This window comes from Numenius arquata, chromosome 9 (assembly GCF_964106895.1).
Source record: "Numenius arquata chromosome 9, bNumArq3.hap1.1, whole genome shotgun sequence".
In the NCBI taxonomy this organism is placed as follows: Eukaryota; Metazoa; Chordata; class Aves; order Charadriiformes; family Scolopacidae; genus Numenius; species Numenius arquata.
Window position 1 is genome coordinate 5,810,441 of NC_133584.1, and position 23,332 is coordinate 5,833,772.

At 41.0% G+C, this 23,332-nt stretch overlaps 1 protein-coding gene across 1 annotated transcript in view; it reads right to left on the reverse strand.

The window, feature by feature from the left end:
- The window catches only part of LOC141468464 (uncharacterized), a 198,983-nt gene extending 183,885 nt beyond the window's left edge, over positions 1-15,098 (reverse strand). Inside the window, exons 1-4 of the mRNA XM_074153557.1 lie at positions 15,043-15,098; positions 7,066-7,200; positions 6,313-6,422; positions 4,791-4,895 (exon numbers count right to left, since the gene is read on the reverse strand). Coding sequence (XP_074009658.1) covers positions 4,791-4,895; positions 6,313-6,422; positions 7,066-7,200; positions 15,043-15,098 — 406 coding nt within the window. The remainder of the gene's footprint in view (positions 1-4,790; positions 4,896-6,312; positions 6,423-7,065; positions 7,201-15,042) is intronic.
- Between the last annotated feature and the right edge of the window lie 8,234 nt (positions 15,099-23,332).

The following is a 23,332-nucleotide window of genomic DNA, read 5'->3' on the forward strand; positions in this document are numbered from 1 at the left end:
CTGGACTAGGAGGTGCTGACATTTTTTATTTTTTTTTTTACTAGAATCTTTATATAGTTCAATATCTTAATAGTGTGTGACCAGAGTTAAGGCAGAGATTGACAGCTAGTCAATGAACTGATGAATATCTCTCTCATAAGCATTTCATTTTAGCTACCCATGCAGTGTGCATTTTGCCTTTATATACACATTCCAATGCTATTATCTTAAGCTTAATTACTTAGGTCTCAAAGCACTTTACAAAGGAATGAGCTATCATTATCAGCATTTCATATACAAAGAAATTGAGGCATAGTGGTATAATTTGCTAGAAGTTATTGAACTATATATTCAAGGTCACTGGCAGGTAAAAACCAAGGCTCTTATCGTAAATATCAGGCAAGCACTGTATTCAGCAGACCACACCGCCTCTCAAGATGTGGCAAATGCTTCCCAAGCACACAATCTTCAGTGATCTACATCAGGCAGCGTAAAAGAATTTAAAATTCCACCTGCATTACAGCAAACACTACAGCATAAAATTTAAATATGTTGACACTTAATCTGTTAAACACTGGAATATTGCGTTCAGATTTCTTCCGAGGATTAAGCCAAGATGACAAACATCATGTCATCATAAAATAACTTTCCTGACAAGTCTGCCCTGGCCATTCCTCACCTATTTTCAAATGTCTTCTGATAACACCCATTGTCTCAGAAATGTTCGGTTGCAGTTACTCTTTCCCAATTATGGTAGCCTCTTGCAAAGCCTTTGTAATGCCGGGATTTTGTTTCAGTCATGAAATTATAGTCTTTTCAGTTCTCACTCTTTATTTTACTTTAAGTTTTAAAACCAGCAGGAGGCACTTGGTAAAGCTAGCAGTAACTTGAGGTTTGGTGACAAAACGTTTAAGAGTCAAAACTAACCCCTCATTTTGCATTGAGCAATTTTATGTACACAAGGAGTAAACAAAGTTACCCCTGTTTATAGAATTTGGAATGCTTTCACTACCTGCATGTCCAAGTACAAGTCCCAGGGCTATATTAAACAAACTAAATGAAATTAATTTACTTCCATGTCCAGCTCAGGTGGCTGGCAGGCCTTGAACAAGATTACCTGGACAACTAGTGAATAACAATGAAACCAGCGCCGCAGCAGATTTTATTCTTGGCGCTGGGTTTTACTATTTCTTTTTTTTGTTACAAGTCTTCCTTCCCTCCCTTTCACTGGGGCTCAAGAGAAATGGGAATCTCAACTTCCAAACAAGTTAAAATATAGAAAGAAATACAGCTTGCAAGTTTACATTGTAATTGATATAAGTCTATTATTACAAGACAAATTGCAGCAGACAACAAAAGAGACAGCTCAATCTGTTACAGAATCCTTGTAATGGCTATATGAAGAGCTCGACCATTTCACTCATAAATCTTTCTTCTAAGTTTTTATTGCTGTTGGTGTGGGTAAAATAATAAAACTATGGAGTGAAGTATACAAGAGATACAGTAATGCATTTTTAGTCACAATTACATAAAGTTTGTTACAGGAATCATAAACCTTTCGGCATCGAATCAGAAATAATGTCGTGTTACAGGCTGCTAAGACACCACACGATATCTTTAAAAAGTCATTAGATGCAATCGTGCCAATTGTGAATAACCATCTCTGCTACAGACGGCTATGATGCACTGGGCTGTCATAAGTCATTCCTGACGATCTGTCACAAACTTTCTGCAGGACAGGCCAGGACAAAGCACGGAATAACTTGATTTCCAGGAGGCCGACCTACTTACTAAGTCAATGGCAAATAAAGACTCAGCAAAAAGGAAAAGCCAAGTTAGAAGATTCTCAAGATGTATGTTCCCATTTATTTTTAGAGTAACTGATTTTAATAATATTTTTATAATAATTTCTTGTTGATTGTCTATAGATTGTAGTGCTCAGCAGGTATATCATGAGAACCGCTGCACAAGTGAAACTTCAGAATTAGCTGTCAGCACTGAACGACATGAACAGAAAGAAGATAAGCAAAGAGGCTGGAGAGGGGGAGATATAAAATGCAACAATTTTGCTCAAAATGAGTGCAAGTACAGTTATGAAATGCCCATGGTTTCTCCTGTCAGGAGACTGACAGGAGGCCACAATATCAAAAGTGACAGAAACCAAGATTACAACCAAGGACGCTCAACAGGCAGCTTTCTGCCAGTAGTTTGTGGTCTCATATCCAGTTAGAGCCTCCCTTCCCCTGCAAAGCCCCTGAGAGGACTACCTGAATGCTCCTGCCAATGGAGGGATGCAGGCTAGAGGTACAAGGCAGCGTTCCTCTGTACCAAAGACAGTCCCCTTCGACAGCTTCACATAATCTTCTCCACTGATATTTTGTAGCACGTGTTCCAAAAACATATACTATGCTTTTCCTGGCACTCGTCTGTTCCATCAAATCCTCAAAGCAAAAGCTGTTGGTAGGAGAGATTCCTCTTCCTTTGGGTGAAGCGTTGGAAGGAAAACAGTTTATTTTATGGTAAGGTTGCACAGGTAAGTGAGGAGGGGACAGACTACACTTAATGATCATTTAAAACCACAACATGTTACCGTTAAGTAATGCAGTCACATTAAATTCAAGCTACTTTTTAAAAAAAAAAGCAGTATTCCAACATCAGCCAGAAAAACAGAGGCTGCAGTCCTAGTTCCACAGTATTTTTTCTCTGTATTTTGGCTTGCAACAAATATGATACAAACCTCCCAAGCATCTGATGGGAGACGCCTGCAATGGTTAAGAGGCCTTAGACTCTAAATTACCTTGCTTTTGTTAGGCAGGTGAATTGTCCATAACGTTCTTTCTGAAAGGAGGTTTTTCCCTTCAGAATTTAATTTATAAACTCACTCCTGCCAGGCTGCGATAGCAGCTACTGTATAAACCCAAAAATGATGACTACTGAAATTCCATTCAAACCTTAGGAATCAATAGAAAGCAGGCAAACCACCAAGATAAAGTTCCACCCAACTGCAAAGAGCAAGAACTGCAGGATCCCTCACATTGTTTCTACAGTGTCTGCAGTCACCAACCTGTGAAATAGAGACCGCACAATCTCATTTCGGTTGGAAAACCTGCCCTGTGCTATCCACATGTTGCACCCACATAATCTGCCTGTCAGAAATGCCTTCGTGCCGTAGGTCTTTCCGGACAACAGAAGGAGACTCAAAAGACTAGCAAAGACGGTTTAGAATTTGCTGAGACTTATATCGCATTTGGTAAAAGCTTATTTTATGGGCTCCTTGGAGACCCTGATCCTCCTTACCTTGAAGCAGCAGCTCTACTGTAAGTCAATAACAAAGCAATCTGCATTGGTGTCACTCTGGTTCACACCAAGTTAGGTATATAAACTTGTTTTTTCTATAGGCAGTAAAAAAATACACAATTAAAGCAGACTTCAAGGGAGATGAAGTGAACTAATATTGTTTAAGGCAAAAGTTGGCACACTCTGGTCTGATGTCAGTGGAAGTTTCATTGTAAAGAGCTCTGCATTTTATTTAAATGCTTGCTCATAAGTGAAAAATGTTATCTATGATCAGGCATCAATGAAACAACCCTGTTGCAGCATTTGCTGACCTTTTGCATTTCCCACTTACCAAGGACGCTGCAACTCCAGCTGCTTTATTGCCTTCCCTGAGGGAGGCTGCTGCCCACACCGACACAGCTGCTTTGGTGCAGAGATCACACAAGCCCCAGCCCATCACGCAAGCCCCAGCCCATCACGCAAGCCCCAGCCCATCACGCAAGCCTCGGTGGAGCCCAGAGATCAGAATATGAAGAAGGTTATGACGCAAGCATGGTACAAGCCATGTATTGAGTACAGGGCTTGGCTTATCAGCTCTTGAAGGGATTGCTGTCAACAGTTCTTAAAGTTCCTTCTCACTCATACTTCACGACAGACAAGCCAGGTGAGGATGTGAACATACCAGAATTTAAAAGTGAAAAACTGAAATATTCAAAAAAATCTGCCTTTCTTTGAACAAAACACAATGTGCTTCAGTTGAAAAGGAAATTGTCATTTGTCTAATACAAAAGAACTCCTTTGTCCCGATCACAGCCTGCTCTGAAGGAATGACTTTTTTCCCCTCCCTTTAAGAAGCCAAATGGATGCAGTTCTATAAATTTTTTTTGAGAGCTTTACACAGTATATGATGGTCTTATTTCACAGAAATTACAAGACAACCCATGGTGGGTCTATCAGGTTGTGAACCAGCATATGAGAGAAAGAGGCTCCCATTGAGAGTGAGTGATAGTCTGTAATACGCTAGAACACAGTTATTGAAATAAGAGACTGATGCATAAGTTATTTCAAGAATACTAGGAAATATTTGGTAGCGATCTGTAAAACCAGCCTTCCTATTTTCAGATGCACCAAAAGAAGTCCCATGAATAAATACAATAGGTTCTTTAAGTCAAAACAGGTTGGGCAGCAGGCAATCTCACAAGGGTAAAAGAAATACTGAGGAATTTAGCAAGAGTGCCAGTAGAAAGTGCAAGTTCAGAAGCAATAGAAAGATATCCCAGTGGACACCGCTGCTGATATTCAATGGCATTAGCCATTACAGAAACTCATCTGATATCAACCAAATTAATTTTTCATCTTGCTTTGTTAAAATTCAACGCCAAAAAGGCAAATTATGGAAAACAAGAAAATAACCAAATAACCAGATGGAGCGCAATAGGGACAACTTTAAAGTTAACATTAATAAAACATTCATGTTTTAACAAATATTTTACTCAAACACCAGATGCATTGGAGGCAATTTACATTTGACTCACCATACTGGCAGCGAGGACCCTGAAATCCTGCAGGACACTGGCACATCTGGGATCCTGCTTCAGAACATTTCCCTCCATTGAAGCAAGTGCCAACAGAACACAGCGCTGGTGCACACAAACAGAACGAAACAGGGTTGGTTTTCTGCCAAAGATCCTCTAGAATTGCCTCTTCCTTTCCAAATAAGAAATCCAGCTTTTTATTTAAGCGGAAAGGTTAGACTGCAGTAGAACTTGTTATCATAGGTATAACTACCATGTCGATATGAAGAAATTTAACTTTAATAAAAATAAGACAACGCAGTTTAACCTAAAGATCTTCAGAGGCAGAAGACAGTTTCTCAAGACTCAAAGCACTACCTGAATCCAGAATAAAAGAAGAGATGAACTGCTAGAGAATAATTCAGCAATGGTTAAGAACCACTGGTGTACTAAAAGATATAATATATGTCCAAGGGAATTACAATACTTCCCTTCCTCCAACGCAGAACAGTATTTATTTACAATAAGTTAAATTCCACATACTTGAGCCAAACTCGCAAAAAGTATCAAATACAAAAATTCAACCACTTTGGTGCCTTAAAGAATTCAAAGCAAGTCTGTGCTGCTCTTTTAGGAGGAAAATTTTATATTGCCACTGGTGCTCAAACGCATTAAATTCCTTTACACCAGAGATTAAAATACAGATTCTAAACATATCTTTGACTTCTTACAACAAAACAGGTGCACACTAAATATGTCTATTCAAGCTAAAACTAACAGGAATACCTCTCAGGCTTGTTTCCATGTTTTAAATACAAAGAGACAATCATAAAGGCAAGCTCTCCGAATGCAGCCCTCAAGTTGGTATGAAGATTAAAAAAATCCATAGGAACAGATGCTGACTTTCATACAGAAAATACAATTACTGACAAAACAGTAACAAAACTAAACAGTGAGTAAATTGCTATCTCCTACTTGTGTCTCGTTATCAGTGGTTGAAATGCTTCCTTACCATTTAAATTAAATCCCACCTTTCAGGAAAGCATCCAATTGTGATTAGAAATTACTGATAGGAACAGGTTCTCACCAGGTGGAGAACCACAGGGTAGAAACACAATTGCTTCAATGGCAACAGCAGCAGTGAAAGAGCCAAAACCAGTCAGATTCCACAATGAATGCTACATCCAAGAAACAAGTGCCTCACAGCAGATTTCTTTGTGTAATTTGGGTAACAGCAATAACTTTGGTTGGCCTGTCAAAGCCAGGCTGGCACAGAAATGCTGCAACAACTATAAGGAGAAATTCTGTTTCCACTGTTTAGATTGAAATTACGAGTTTCTTGGTACTTTTACATGACAGCTTTTGTATTTTTAAAGGAAGTTTCTTTCCCCATCAATAGATTGCCTCCTTATAACTGGAAATCCCAGTTATAAATAGCAAGAAAAACAACCCCACTTTCTAGAAGCAAGCATCAGTAGGACAGTAAGGCTTAAGGATACCTTCTCTCTGTCAACTGTTTGTCACAGATTTTCCATCAACTTACAGTGCAAACAGCCAGGTTCATTGTCACGTTGGACCCATCCAGGGCAGCACTTGTAGGCAGTTTGACGCTCCATTCTGTATGCCTGCTTGTAAACCGTGTAGTACCCAGACCTGTGAAGAGAGTAAGTTTAAGAGAACAATCACGACTTCCATTCAGCTTATTCACATCTCATCGGTAACAAACTGTACTCATAAGTCATATTTACCCTACAGTTTTTCAGCCCCTATCAGTAGTTCTTGTTAAAAGTGAAGCAAATACAGCAAAACGCATGCTGATAACATCCGATAGCTCCAATATACTACGTCCACGTATTTTCTGATGAATTTGTATTCAGGCTAGTCAAAGGTGAGTAATTATGTTTTCCAATCAATTTTGGTTTTAGCTGTTGGGAGAGTTGATCTCCCATCAGTTCTAAGCATATGACAGAAATAGAAAGAAGTTCAATTTTTCAAAGCAGATAACTTGACAGCTGAACTTCACCTAAAACAGGATGAGACAGAAGCATTTTCCGATAATAAAAAATTGTGATCTAAAGCCAGCCAAGAAGTTCGTGACACACCCAAAACAGAAAAGAAGTTGCATTTTCTCCTCAGTAATATCAAAGTAAAATCTCAGCAGGATACGATATATCCATAACTAAGTCAAACATTTCAGATTAAATAGTTTACAAGTTCTCTCTCAAAAAAAAAGTTATAAAGAATTTGCACTAAGCTGAGTAACAGAATTAATTTATAACAATAGATAACGTATTACCTTCTCTCATAGCCCATACACCACCTCCTCCCTGTGCAACCTTGCTTCCACATCTTGACCATACGACTAAAGGCTTGAACACATGGCTGTTGGTGTCCAACCAGCGCCAACTCCAACACTGGACAGACGTTTGGCCTTGAGGGAAAGAAAAAGATATACTTCATTATTTCTAGCACAAAATTTAGAAGTCTAGAGAAATACACATAAAAGTATGCTATGTATAAGAGTTTGGAACAGATTTTTATATTACTATTTAAAAATACCATAGTTCTATGACTTTTTTCACCTTGAACTGACCAAACAACTCTCTTGCAAGAAAATTACATTATCTACATAAACACATGTAGAATCACAATCCAATGATTTCAGAATGGCAAATGGTCCACAGGCATTAACAGAGCCACAATTTCATTAACGTATTGGTTGCCCAAGTCACAAACACATTCTTGATGGCAATTTTTACATGAATGGCAAAACATCGCAAAACACAATGGTACTTTGTTCCCAGAAAATGAAAGCTAAAGTGTTGGAGCCGGATTTGACACTCTTTGCTGTCCCTCAACGCCACCAGCCTACAGTAACCCTTTCAGATGAGATTCTGCCCCATAAGCTGAGGAGCAGACGAATGAGGTGAAGGAGCCTAACACCAAGACCGCTGGAAGCCCCCCCACTACGTCTTGTACATGCAACAGCCCCTATTTCAGCTGATGTGCCAGGGTGGGAATCAAAGACTTGTCAACTACAGGCACTGACCTCCACGGCTCAAAGCTACTGAATCGCCAGCCTCTGTACATACAGAATGAAAACCCAGCACCAGCCTTAGAAAACAGCACGCAAACGGAACAAAATACACAATGAAATTCAGGCTTCCACACAAGTCAATGGAAGCTGTATTGTCGATTCAAGGGCAGATTAAGATTTATCTAAACTATTGCTGTGGAAAATGTATATTCTGTATATTGCTATCAGTCCCCTCAGGGAAGCACATGAAATTCATAAGAGGAAGTATCGTTGTTCTCTGCTGATTATTCCTAAAATAACAAGACCAAAATAAAAGCGTTGCTTTGTAGGCTGATATGTAATCTTCATCCTGCTACCTAGCCCTAGTTACAAAAATAGCAGGATTTCAGGAGGTATGGAGGGTCAAAAAAAAAAAAAAGTTACACGTTGATGGGGTTTGCAGAGATTTTGCCAGCCTTATTCTGATTTCCCTGCCCTGGTGTAAATTAGGAAATGCTGCATGCCAGAAAATAACTGCATAAAACATGCAAGGTCTAACTAAAGCCATAGAACATGGGACAGGGGGGTCGTTGTCTTTTAAGGCAGGAGCTTATTGTAACAAAAATTAAATTAATACAGTGATTTTTTATTATTTTTTTTTAGTAGTTTACAGCTTGTTAACATAATAATTAAATCGTCGATTCCCCAAGACAGCCTTTTGTAGCTGGTGAGGCTTTTCAAATTTAAGCCTCAATGACTAAAATACAGGGGGGAATCGGGGACCTTGTGTACCCCCTCTGGTAAATGGGAAACAACACTCAGCAGTTGCGTCCTACCGGCCAGCAGACAAGTCCTTCCCCAAATTTCAGTTTGAGACCCCTCTTCAGGCTAGAGAGTGACGAAGAGGAAGACACACTCACACACTCGTTTTCTCTGTCAATCAACAGAGGTATAAATGTGAGCCTGTGCTAGAAAAAAAGGGGGATTTTTGCATTAATAAGATAGATAACTGTTCTAGCCCAACAGCTGCCTGGCAGTTAAAGTTATCATTAGTTACACTGGATATCGTTAATATCTCGTTCAAGATTTACGGTGCTTTTTACCTCAGAGGCCAAAAGTAGTTTTACGGCTCCCTGTTATGTCTGAACACCACGCAAGGTAGCCTTTCTAATAAAAAAGTACATCTTTCATCTGCAGGTCTTCAGGTAGTTTACAAACATCATTAAATTAAGCCTGTGCAGAACAGGAAAGTACTATAAGTGTGATCATTTTTACTGCTGAGCTAAATACTTGGGAGAAACCCTGCCTGCCTAGATCAAATCCACTCCATGGTATTCCCAGTACTGTGCAGAAGACTCCCAGTATTCAGCAGAGGCCAGCGGTCATGCAAAGCACAGCCAGAATGGCAACTCCAGCCAGGTCTCCCAAAGGCACTGCAGCTCTCCAGCTGGGGGAATACCTGGGCCATCCACCTCAGAGTAAAGAGGACCTTTGCCCAACAAGGACACTCCAGTAGAGAAATGGATCAGATTTTAAAAAACGATCCAACCCTCAGGAATTCCAGGTAGCCTGTGTAAAAGAAGTTATGAAAAACAAATCCACAATTCTTTGCTCTGGTTGTCTTATCTCACCATGGAAATAGAGTACATTTGTACTAGAAAACCTTACCTTGAAAGAAATTACTTTCCTGAACTAGAATGCCTATTTCTCCCAGGTTTTGGAAGAACCGCTCATCAGCGTTGTCCTAAACCCCACTTCCACCGGACATCCCTCCCACACTGCTCCATGTTCCTCCTCTTCCACTACTGAGCCCATTTTCTATATTGTTCCTTATTTCCCACTCCTTGAGTTTGCCCAAGCTGCAGCTGCCAACACCACGCAACAAGACACAAGACAGTAGCGGCGTAGTTTCACATTGCCTTAAATTCCCTCAAAAGCCACCCTTCCTCCACATTCCCACATTGTCTCCATTACTTCACAACCCTTCCCACATGTGCCAGCTACCCCTTCCTCTCCAATTACCTCACCATTTAACGTATTTAGCTGAAGTTCAGAGCAATTGTTCCCAAGCCGTTCTTAGCGCAAACTCTGCCATTTGTTTCACATCCAAAGGAGGTCTTCGTACGCCCAAAATCTTGCCTTTTTTTTTTTTTCCATTACGTCAGTTGGTCTAATAAAACCCTTGCCTTACTTAGCAACCATGCCTCACTTCGCAGGCTTTTTAAAATGACTCTCCCTCTAGTGAATAGAACATCATGTACTGATAATTCATGCATATCTCCTTTTATTAGAATTGCCTAAAACTTTCCAGATAAAGGTACATTCGTATGCATCGCTCTTCCATAAATAAAAGAGAGAGGCTGGCAATTGTTGTAGTGACATACTGAGCCCATCCTATAAATTCTTACTCATGTGATATTGCCATGTTTCCAGGAATAGCTGTATTGACTTCTATGATACAGTTAATAGGAACAAATGGCGCTCACAGAACAAAACAAGTCAGCAGCATAAAGTCACACATTTATTAAGATTTATTCAAAGTAAGCCGTTCCTCCCAGATGCCCTTGGGATAATTTAAAGGCAGATATCAAAACCTTTGCCACAATATAATTAAATTGCAGCAATTGCCTAACATGTAATCCTCTGCTGGAAAAGCTGGGAAAGAAAACATGCCCTCTCCAACAATTAGCCATCCTCGCAACTCCCCCCACATGTAATCAACACACCAGTTTTTAAGCCGACTCACTGCTCTTTGATATGTTATCTATAAACTTAAGAACAGTTTCTTGAACAAGACTACAGCTATTGGAACTAGTTTTGTATTATGGCATTCTATTGACGAGAAGCCATCTAAGACTAACCTGAAACCTCAAGGGGATGTAAGGAGAGGAGAGCTCCATTTTTACTCTTATGCCCTTAGCATTCAGAAAAATATTTCTTAATGGGAGTTTAAGTGTTAAAACAAGCAAAACACACAAATGCATATTATGTTCTATGATTTGATTGATACACCAGTCCCTTAAAGCCTTTTTATACTGATGCTCTCTGTTAGCCAAGACTAACACAAGGCTATTATTAGCTTGTCAGTCTGACTCGGGCAAGCCAGAAAGCTCTCTTTTAATATTTGCATTAGGAGACTGCCCTTTAAACAAAGACACCCTACACACTTCCAGCTCAAGACTTAAGATTCTAATAGACAGATAATTAGACCAACATGAAGAGAGAGCAGCCTTGGCTAATCACATGGCTGTGGTGCCTGTGAACCACTGCACAACGGGAAAAGTTCAGAGAAAATTAAAAGCATCTCCAGGTGGGATACAATTCATTCCTGTGTTTAGAATTTAAAAAGGAATATGTATCTTCATACAAAAAGACACTCAAAAAAGCACCCATGGAGGTGTATTCAATGGCAAACCTGGCTCAGAAAGTCCCAGAGACTCAAGATACCGAGGCTGAAGCAGTTATTCAGGCACAGTCTCACTGCATGCTCACCCCTTTTCTTACTGCCCTCACTAGCCATTGGCTACTCACTCCTGGAAGCAGCCCACAAGCTCAAGGGACTCTGGTCTCACCCACCCAGCATCTCACAGCATTTGAACATACAGACAGCATCCTTGAAGTCCTCAATGAGTCACTGGCAATTGCGGTCATTTGTGCCGAGCTGCAACTCTACGTCTTCCACCTCAAGCTTTTACCACCACCAGCACCACCTCAAGCTACCTCCCCTGAGAAGGGACCACAGCCTTCCCACAACTCATGGCAGAGAATGGATGACAGAAAGAGCGTGTCTGTCTCCCAGGTGAGCTCCTCTGCCGTTTTACCCTTGCCCAAGATTCTGCAGAAGGATACCAGATATTCTGAGAGGGATATCAGCACAGCTACCTCTTTTACACACACTCATCCAAGCTTAATTAATTTTATATAGCAATAGATGGGCTCTTTTGATGAAGTGCATGTGGTTTTCATATAACAAAGAGACAGGTACAGGGCATCTGCTCATGGGAACAGAGAGACAGCTTCCTACAGACGCTCCTGGCATGTGTGGTCCAAAAGGGGCAAACAGAGGTGAGGAGGTGGGAAGACAGCAGAAGACCTAAAAAGGGAAGAGCTCCACCATTTCAAAAGATACATCATCTCTCTGCAACAGAGATATTTTCTCATTCTGCCTGGCATGATCCTAACATCTGGCTCTTTGAATGACAATTGAAGTAAATCTTTCATTCTATCAATCCACTTTTTTCTGGCTCAAATGAAGAAGGTAAAGGTAGGTAGATTTAATGGTAGTGAGAGAGCAAACACACATCAAGATATCCCTAAAGGTTTATTTCAACAGCGCAAACTTTAAATCAAAACATTAATGAATACGAAGCAAAGGATGATTTGGCTGTCTGATTTCAGGTCTTTCTGCAGAGACTAAGTGAATGACACCACTAAGCCAGAAGGCTGTTAACATCTTCCTAAAAGCGAGATGCTGTAGCCTGCGTTAGTTCAGCTGAAGAATTTGCAGCCTGAACACTATTGATCTTCCCGTGAAACAGTCAATAGTTGAAACCTGTCATAAGCAGTGACTTGTCAGAACTCTGTATTTTCAAAACGCTAATTGGTCGGTGCTCCTTGCCTTTACGCTGCTATTAAAAGTTTAGAAAAGCATACAGCATAAATCTTTTCCAGATTTAGTTTGAAAACATCAAATGAGACCTTTCCTTAAGGAAACCAAGATTGTAGTCAGGTCTAAATTCCCCACTGCTGCGATGACAACAGTGGTTTTGCTCTGGAGGTACACTAACGTTGATCAAAACATAGTTGTACGTTGCTACAATGGCTTTGGCCAGGAACTTCTCAGGGTAGAAGATCATCTGAATCTCCTCACACCTCCAACCACCCCAGCAAAACATCCCTAACTTCTTATAAAAGAGAACTCTAGAAAGGGCAGGTTGGCACCATGCAGAAACATGCTGTGCTGTAGAGGAGAAAAGGACAGCACATAATGCTGTATGCAAACAGGATGTTGATTAAGTTTGCCATAAGTCTCATCTAAGTGGAAAGGAGGGAAAAGGACATTTCATCTGAACACAGAAAAAAAGTCAAATAAGGAAATAGGCCACAGAACCAAAAGGTCCAAAGAACAAGTTACATATATTTATTTATATAGAAACAAAAGATAGAGGTAAACCTTGTCTCTAGATATATACTGCTTAATAGCAACAATAATTCACAAAGGCTGGAATCACAGAAAAGGCTTCTCTTCCTTTTTAAACTGCCAAGCTCCCCTTTTTACCTTTAATCTATTTTAAGGCTCATTTCCCCACATTTTCCAGATAAAATTAATCAGCACTACCAGAGACAATTAGGACATCCTGCTCCCTTGACCACTAATCAATTCCTGCTCTCCACTGATCCTGTATCAATATTTGTGATGTTTATATGCCCTCTGGGATATGGATTGTAAGCACCAAGCTCATTTAGATTAGGTCTCATTATCACTGCTATTCTCTGGATCTGTGGAGGACAGTCCAGCACAGAAGACTCTCTAACCCCACAGGTTACTAATGCACTGCTGTGTCTTATTCACATCCTCTCCCTGATTAGATGGAGCAGCTAAATAACATGAGAGTTCTTTCAGCCTTTGTGCACTGCATCCAGATTAAGAGCAAATCAATATGAGATGATTAATTACACACTCAGCTATTAAAACAACAATAAGATTTTTAGTTCCTACTGCTATCAAAGTGCAGCGTCTGTCGTTTAGCTTCTATTTAACTATCCTCCTCCCTCCCCCAAGACAGAATAATCTATTTTCGTTAGCAGGAATAGCAGAAGACAAACATGCACATCCAGATCATTTAACTATGATTTGCCAAGTCGCCTTTTTTGCATCCTAAATCAAGGAGTGGTTGGGTGTTTTTTTTGTTTGAGGTTTTTTTTTTGTTGTTTTTGTTTTTTTAAAAGTATTGTCACATAGCCTCAGTCCCCAGCAACATCCAATGTTATAGTTTCTTCTACTGGCTAACCTCTGCAGGTACTAAGTGGCTTCTACAGCATCAGGTAAGGTATCAAGTAAAGTACAGACCCACAGGATGACAAAAACGGTATCACCACTTTGGCATACAATTCTGATAACCTCCAAAGACCTATCTTATTCATCTTCAGGGAAGCGTGCACATTACTTTTATCCAAACTAGTTGATTATCCCAGAATATGGCTGCTTTGGCATGAGTCCTGGTTAGAAATTGGCACGAGTTTCTGGTTAAAAAACCAGATGGGAGGTTACATACAAGGAGGCTAAGAAATAGTCTGCATGTTCTCATTGTTAAGACAAAGCAAATAGTTATCCAGAGCGTTAAAAAAAAAAAAAGTGAAATTATAAGAGGAAAGCATCAAGTAGCAGCAGCCATCTGTGGATGAAATTTTACATTAACTACACCCTTCTCAGTTATCATTCCACTGCAGAAGAGTGAATAAAAGCCACCCCACTAAACCAGAGGTACACCCACCGGACCTTCTTTCAGCCAGAAGGCACGAGGGGACCTGAGGCTAAAATATTAAAATAAAAATTACTGAAAAGTATCATATCACTTGTCTCACAAGGAGAAAAAGCTCATTTTTGTTTACAGCAAGTGCCACATTGCTTGACAGTGAAACTAGTTAGAAGGTAGTGAAATCCTCAGGTTCAGTTTGGCAACCAGCATCTAGGAATTGTTCACTGCTTGTGGTGGATGCCAGATTTTAACAGTTTAGAGCCAAAATATCATTTCTTGAAAGCTTACTTTTGAAGTAGCATGTAATATATGCAAGAAAAGTCCATACATGCCAATGTTTTAAGTGTTAAAACATTCCTAGTCTTTTACTCCCTTATAAATCCTTAGCTTGATACCACTGATGCAAATGCCCATTTGATTATTTAAAAACAAACAAACACACACACACCATGAAGCAATTTTGGTAGAGCTAAATATTTTATGAATTCTAGCCACAAAAAACCCATGGCAATTAACAAGCATGCATTAGTGGATTAGAGTCCAACAGTGGTCAATGGGGGGAAGAAAACCCACCAAACGTTTGTATCTTTCAGATGAGAAACTTCTGAGGTTCTAAATAACCCACAGGTTCCTGGTGTTACTTTACAGATTAAAAAAAAAAAAGATGGGCAAGCCTTGCTTCATGAAGCATAATACGATTCTAAGAGATAAGTTCATGCAACTGTATTTTCACCATTGATGACGCATCTGTCAAGCGGGGAGAGCATTAGGAACTTACAAATCGAAGGATAACCACTGAAGAACATCGTAAGGGTTGAGGTGTATGAAACTCATTTCCCATATAGGAATACTCCCACCTGAAAAAACTAGGCTCAAAATACACATTTCATAATTTGAGCTATTTTTTGTGTGTGTTATAAACCAATACAATGCACCTTATAAAGCCTCTCAGGCATAGCCCAAGATATTATGAATATTTTCAATACTGAATTAATTTGTGTACATAAGAACACAGTTCGGGCATGGTGCTCTCCACTGAGCAACAATTTGCACCGAGTTCTGCTCTGACTTACAGAGGGAAGGCAGTGTGGTGTTTCTACTAAAAAACACAAAAAAAGAACGTCACCACTCCAACTTAAATACCACTCCTCTTTTCACACACATGAGATTGAATATTCATCCACAGGTCAAAGGCGCTGTGAGAAATACAACTGAGTGTGCAGCTCAGCTTGTGGAGGCATTCTATCCAAAAGCTCACCTCCTCTTATGCACAAGGCAAAAAAATCTCAAGTTTACCTCCAGAACAATTAATGACTAGTTTTCAACCAAGACCAGCATGGAATCCAAAGTATAAACCCAAGACTACATATGTTCAGTACGCAATTTTAAAATGCTTTGATTTAGCAGTAATGAAAGGAAATCTCTTTCTCCTCAGAAATAAATTAAAAGCAATAGATTTTAGAGAGAACGTAAGCAATAACAGGCTTGAATTTCAGAAGGAGGAAATTTATTAACTGTGTTCAAAGAGAGAAGGTATTTAATTGGTGAATAACACAAGTCTGCAATATGGTCTGTTAACTCTCTGAGAGCCAAAGCGTCACTTCCATCAAAGGAGGTTCTGCTCAAGAGCCACCCAAGGACTCTTGGTTTTACATTACCAGATAATCTTACCCTTCCTTACATTACACCCAAGGTTTTACATTACCAGATAATCTTACCCTTCCTCACCAGGAGGTTTCTTCAAATTTATTAAAAATACTCCGCGTTGTCTGTCATATCTAGGTCATGGCACATCTAGAACTATGATAAATAAGTAGCACTGGATGTAAACAATGCAGAAGAAAAATCAAAGCAAAAAGCAGGCAGTTTTCCTAGAAATCAGAAATACTGCACACACAGAGTACCTGCACGTAATAAACATATGCATAAATAACTGAACTATATCAACATTTCATAATGCACCACAGTGAAACCTAAAGAAACACTGACAAGTTCTTCCCTCTTAGGGTGCATTTTTGAGGAGTAATTTAAGAAGCCAAATCCCATTAAAATTGAATGGGAGTAGGGGCTCACCTACCTTAAACTTGTAGATTTAAGACTCATACAGTATGTATTAATAACTTATGCTATTGTGATTACGAGTGGCAAATTTCTAAAGCTCTTGTAGGTACCTCGTGATCTCTCTGATATGAAAGCATATGTATAAAACTGGAAAATATTTTACAGTCGATCACGAGATCAAGTTCATCTTTGATAAATACAGCAGCTTCAGGCTATCACTTTTATGACCATGTATTTTCATAGTCCTATGGCTATGCCAGAATTTAGGAAGAAGAAGGATCTCATTTTTCTCCTGAAGAGCAGGAAAACATGTCATAAATCCAGAAAAAAACTATAGCATGACGACACTCATTCATTATCTTTAAGTCTCCTGCCAATGAATATACTGGGGGAGGAAAAAAAAAAAAAGTCCTTTACCATCTGCTTAAAGACTAAATTAAAAATTAGTTTTCCTCTAGAAGCTCTGAAACAGTGGTTTTAACTGCAAACTCTTGAAAAATGTGATTCTGTGTTATAATGCTGATCAGCATGAGCTCTATCTGGTGGCAAGACACTGTAGTGCACAGGCTAGAATGACTATTTTTTGTTCAGCATGATGTTCACATTCACAAAGATGAGAAACATCTCAGTCTTCAACGTGTATTTTTCTTTCCTAGCAACAGCTGCTGGATCTTAAAGGACTGGGGGGACACAGGACAACAAAACGCGATTGTCATAACTTTTATGCCAAAGCCTTTAAAACATGCTTACTAAAAATCACATTATCCAAACCTCAGAGGTTAGAAGTAGTTACCATTTAAGAATACTAAGGGTTTCCTGAAACCTGACAGATTGTAAACAGACAGGACTGGGAAGAAGTACTTGAGGTTTCAGCTGAAAAAAAAAATTAAAAAATAGGTAAAATTCAATAGTCTAAATCAGAATTTGGCAGCAACCGGGTTGCGGGATCACATCAACCAAGGTTTAAAAAGAGTTGATATGAAAGACTAAACCTAATCTTACTTAATGTAAGATACAAATGTAAATACACCACAGTGGCAAATCAGATCCTGATTTTCATTAAAAAAAGATTGCAGATTTTCTAATCACCAAATCTGTGAATTTGTGATATCCCATTCGAAGAAATAGATGGAGATTATACTGCATTACTCATTGCAGCTCAAAAAAAAATAAACATACCTCAATCCCTTATTTAACACCAGGAATACAAACTTTCCTCACACCTGCAAATTGGCATCACTGGAGGTGAAAATACAGTGAATTGGCTAAACAGCCAATATACTGAGACAATTTCTCACCAAGAAATGATTATACAACCTACTTTTCACATCATTTGGACAGTATTATGACAAAACTCCAGGCTCCAAGTTTAAGCTCTATCACCATATACTTTATGGAAGCTTTTTTTCATTACTTTGTTTTCTGCCCTTCATTCCAACATACGCAAAATGACAGGCCATTTGTTCCTCCGCAACAATCAAAATTCAGATGCATCTCTTCATATGGAAATGCTTTGTACACCAGTACTTTATTTTGAAATACATTCCAGTCCTCAAAAGAGTGGACTTCACCTTTTTAATTGAAACTACTTGCCTAAAATTTGTTATTTATTGAAATACTGTTCACAACCACACAATGAGACACGCTGCAACACTCGTCCTGTATCCCAGTCACCGATACAGTTAAAGGACCAAGTTTGCTTGAGTGTTGCGAATGTAGATACCATCTGAAAGCAAGATTTTGCTTTTGGGAATATGATTTATCTGGAGGAGTACGAGTAAGCCTGCAGTGCCCCATAGAATTGAAGAAGCTGGGAAACAGTTACTCAGCCAGGAATCCAGCTCTAAATCCAGGTGTTCCTTGGAATGTGACCAAATTTACTTGCTTATGGATAGAGTAAAAATGTGCAGCTGCAACATTTGAGCAGTCAAAAAACCTAAAGAAAATAGTTTTATTGCAAGACTGTGACTGGATCCTCTAAAACCCAAATCAGACCCTTCAGATGTCATCCTTGCCCTGCAAAACCACAGAGCAAGTCAACTGGCTTAACGTCGGCAAGGGACAAAGTTTGTCTCGGGACTTGTTCAAAGAAGTCCTCACTCGTATCACTTGGGAAAAGACGAATCCGTTCCCGAGCAATCTCTCAGTCCTAACTGTGAAGGGTAATATTTATTGCACAAAGGGGGTTCCTAACACATACCTCATAACTGCTCTGTCCTGTACAGCTAACTATGAGCAAACATCTGTACTTCTAAAACTTGTAGTGGAATATTTCTCCAGGAGAGGATTTACCACTTCCGACAGCACCTCAAGCCCTCTACTCTTAATTCCTATTTCTCCACTGTCCCACAACTACCCCCAGCCTTCTGTGAAGCACAGTCCTCAAAGTAAACTCCACACTAGATAACCACACATCACACTTACAATGTCATTAGATACCCCAATTGTGAACTGCAGTGCTCCCCACAAAGTGAGCTGCTAAAAATGTGCTTTTTATGACGAGAGATGGTTAATTCCTCATTTCAAGGCCTAAATAGCAAGCTTTTAGACGAAAACTGTGCATTTGTTCTCTGGTTGTTCCCGTGTTCTCTAAAGTTCTAATACAAGATCATCAAGGGCTAATTGTCTGGAAACGTAGTTGATGGAAATAGCTAGTCATCCTATAATCTGTTCTACATTAAATCTCCTCAGGGGGCTTGGAAGCAGAATACCAACATCCACACAGATCCCTTGCATTTTTAGCTAGCAGCAAATACTCAAGTTAGCAGCAAAACGAAAATAATTACGAGGAATATCCTGTATATCCTCAGCCACATAAGATCTCAATCAAAACAACAGCAAACGCTAAAGAAGGAAGCACCCGGCATGGTATGTTCCAAGGGATACAGTTGTTGTTCTTAGCCTGTTGACTCCAGATGACCAATGTAAAAAAAAAAAACTCAAAACAGCATTACTTTAAAAAAAGGCAATTAACGAAAAGTGTCCTTTTGGACATTTCACTGTTTCTTGGTGAAGGCTGGCAGGTTTACTCCTAAGGAGTAATGACTTCTTGTATTTCTGTTTACATCAAAGGTAAAATCCCTAAATAGTGTAAAGTAAGTTTAGAGTAGTACTTATACTTGCCTTAGCTCGAGCAATGCAATAAAAATTATAATAATTGCAGGAATATGCCTCTTGGGAAAAACACCCACGGCTCTGCCACAGGTATGGGGGTTTGGGTGGGTGTTTTTTTGATTGCTGCTGGCTATTACTGCCCTGCTGCTCCCAATGACTCCAGCCCAACAGTAATATCCTCATATACTTTAATTTCCAGAAGGCAACGTTTCCTATATTCTTTCAGTGAAACTATCTTTCAAAAGGTAAAAGCAATCAGAAATTATTTGGAGGCAATTCACAGTTAACGCCACCTCCAGCTTCAAAAAATGCAGAATCATAGGTATTACAGATACGACAAATGCAAATAGATTAATGTAGGGCGAGAGTATTCTTCCTCATGGTAGAGTAAGTACTTATAAAGAGAGCAAGAAGCATGCCTGAAAGAAACATGGAGCGCTTTTAAAAATGAAAAATGCTTCACCAGAAAATGAACTTGACTTCTCTAAACATTGTGATGGATACTTAGTGCTCCAGCAAAATGGAGTAATGTAAACCACCTTAAAAGCACTTCTAGTAAATACATAGTTATGTGATATTGCATAGAAAAGCAGTGAGCAATAGGCTTAGAAGTTTCAATTTTGTGACAGAAGATATAACTAAATTGAAACCAAATACCAGAGATATTAATTATAGAAGGGTGGGATGAAGTTGATTAAAAAACCAGGAAGAGCAAAGAGGTTAGAAATTAGGGTATACACAGACATCTGAAAAGGCTGTTGTCAGGTGGCCGGGGGGGGAGGGGGAAATTGCACATTTCTTGAAAATACAAGAGGAGCTTTGCAGAGAGAAAAAAGGTGCCCAACACAAAGCAGGGAGCAGTTTCCAGAAATTTCATTTTCTATTTCAATGAGCAAAAACTTTGAACCGTAAGCTTTTGTGCATGCTGTCAGCTATTTCACTACCGAATCTGACCAGAAAACTACCTCTTGACAAAAACGTTACATTGCACTTACAACAAAGGACATTTGTTGCTCACGCCAGGCAAAACACCTCATAGAAACTTCCTCCCGCAGAAGCACCCACATGCGGCCCTAACTCCTTTGTGTCTGCAAAGGAGCTGTGCTTACAGCTGCCGATGGATGGATGGATGGATGGATGCTTCCCACCGCTCTCACCCCCTTGGTGGCTCTAGTCCTCCTGCCTGGATTTACATTTCATTACTCTGATTTTTCCTATTGCTGTTCTCCACCAGGTGAAGCCCCCCGTAACCCCTCGGAAAGCAGGGACCAGCCGGGCTGTGCAAGGCTCAGCTCGGCCACCCCGTTCCCTTTTTCAACGGGAAGGAAGAAACAGACTGGGTGATACCGATGCTCCCTCTGAAGCTCACTTCAGAGCTCGAATCAAAGTCAAGCCCACCCCCCCGCTCGCCTTCCCTCCGGGGCTGCAAGTCTCCCGAGGAACCCTTCAAAAATAACTCCACGGAGCAAAAATCCACGCCGCAGGGGAATGGGGGGGGGGGAACTTGGGGAAGTAAAAGGCGCACCCCGCTAAACTTTCCTTGCCGCAGAGTTGACCCGCGATGAACACCGAGCTGGGGAACCCCACCGGGACCCCAACACCTTGCCCCCGCCGGAGACAAAGGCGGCGTTCCGGGGCGATGCTGCGAGCCCCCTCCACCCCCCCAACTCCCCGGCCCCACCGCCGCCCCACTCACATGCCCCGCTGCAGCCCCCGCTCCGCCGCGCCGCTCGCCCGGGCGACCAGAGCCCAGCACAGCCCGAGGTACAGGAGCGCCGGCCCCGCTCCCGCCATCGCCCCGCCGGGGGAAGGGACGCGGAGAGCGGCCGCGGCACCGGCGGCAGCAGCCTCGGTCGCCACCGACCCTCCAAATCATTTAAAGCGGCGGCCAGGCGCGCCACGGGCTGGGCGGGGACGACACGCCCACGACACGCCCACTGTGCCCCCCCTTCCTCCTCCTCCTCCTCCTCTTCATCCTCCTCCTCCTCTTCATCCTCCTCCTCCTCCTCCGGGGGTCCCGGGTGCTCCCCGCCCGGCACCCCCTGCTGCCCCGGGGGCTCAGAGCGCTTCGCCGCTGGGTTCTCCTCCTCCCCCCCCCGCCCGGCTCCGTCCCTGTGCTTACCGCCTCCCCTTCCTCTGCGATGTCCCTTCGCATCCCCTCCTTGAAAGGGACTTTCCTCCTGGTCCAAATCGCTGTTGGGTACAAGACGGAGAGGTGGAGATAAAGAGGGATTTGTTTTCGCTGAATGATGTATGAAGTTACATGCAACCTCATGTTCATGAGGGTTACCAGCTCTGGGAGGGGGGCTGACCACCCCCTGCCCACCCTCCTTCTGCTCCAGGATGCCGAGCCGTTTCTGCTTCACTGTGAGAGATGTATCTTGGCTTCTCTTTTTCCCTCCGGTCCTTCTTTGTTCTGTGTGTGACGTCCATTGCAATTGGATCCCAGCACTTCAAAGAGGTGACCGTGAAAATAAATGCATTTAACATCACGAAGGAGGGATAACACCACTGCTGCTGAGAGTTAGTGACAGCAAGAATGTAAAGCTGGGAACCGAGGAGTGGTTTCTTAAATCCCAGAGTTGCCTGCTGTCCTCTAGACCATCCATCCTCTCCTCTTTATGATCTCTCCAGACCTTTACTGCTGTCAGAAGGCAACTCTTTCCCCTTTAATGGCAAGGGAAGGGAGACCAACTGACCTGGAAAGGGAACTGTGCATAGTAGCAAATAAAAAATGAGAAAAACACACCTTAAGCATTTTATGATCTAATGGAGGACGCCGGGTCCATTACACCCCGGTTTTCCTATCTCTAGAGACCCGTGACTAACCAGCCACTGGGCTGTGAACGAGCAGATGGGCCCGGAGCCAACCGATGTTAAAGACAACTGCGATTTCCTTCCACTCCAGTGGAATGGGCTTGGTCTCAAGTTGCTCCAAATTAGCTCCTGTATGGATTTGTGACAGAGAGAACTGCATGGGCACACTGACATCCTCAGGGTTAGGGGTCAGCCGCAGTTTTACAGTGCATTAATTTATCTTCCTTTCAGTCCTGTAACAAGATACACCGGGTTCTCCTTTACACACACTTTATAAGCACAGTTTCCTGTATGGTTTTTATTTTCCAAGGCCTTTGCTAAAGTAGGTAAACATTTACCAATCGTAACAAGAAAGCTCTTTTTATATTGTTCAATGCTTTGAAGCTTGCATCGACAGGATCCCCTTGAGATTTTATCAACTGATTTCTTTTTCATGGTGAAGAAAACATACAGCCCTTATCTGACCTTAGAGCAGATTAATTGTACCCAGAAATTCCCATTGAATGGCTAAGCCTTTCTTGTGTCTGGAGTAGTTTTAACTCTGCAGGACCTTGTGTTGAGCTAATCTCATTACCTCCTGCAGAGCACATAGTTTTCTAATCATTTTATTTCTTAAACCCCAGAAAATCTTTCTTCGTAAAATAAGACCTTCATTATGTCAAGTCTGAGTGATCATTATGTCCTGAGACGTCATCCCAACCTGGATTATTTTCAGGATCACATCATGGCAAAATAACAAAGGATCTTATTGCTCAGCTGTTTTTTTTCCAGGAGAGGTAAATTAGACTTTCAAAACCATTTTAATTTGTCCACTTAAGAAACTCAACAATAAACTGTTCAACATTGTTTTTCAGACTTGTATGTGATCATTACAAATTATACACAACATTTATTACACCCAGTTGTTAAGAATAATGGAAGAGCGACATGCAAATTGGGAGGTACTGAAGTGCAGAGTACCTAACTCAGTGAAGGCCACTTAATAGATGAGACCTTTGCCTGGGGGCCATGCAGCAAAATGCAGCTGCAGCTGAATTCCGAAGACGGAGCAGTGTAAAAACTCCTTGCAATCGGTG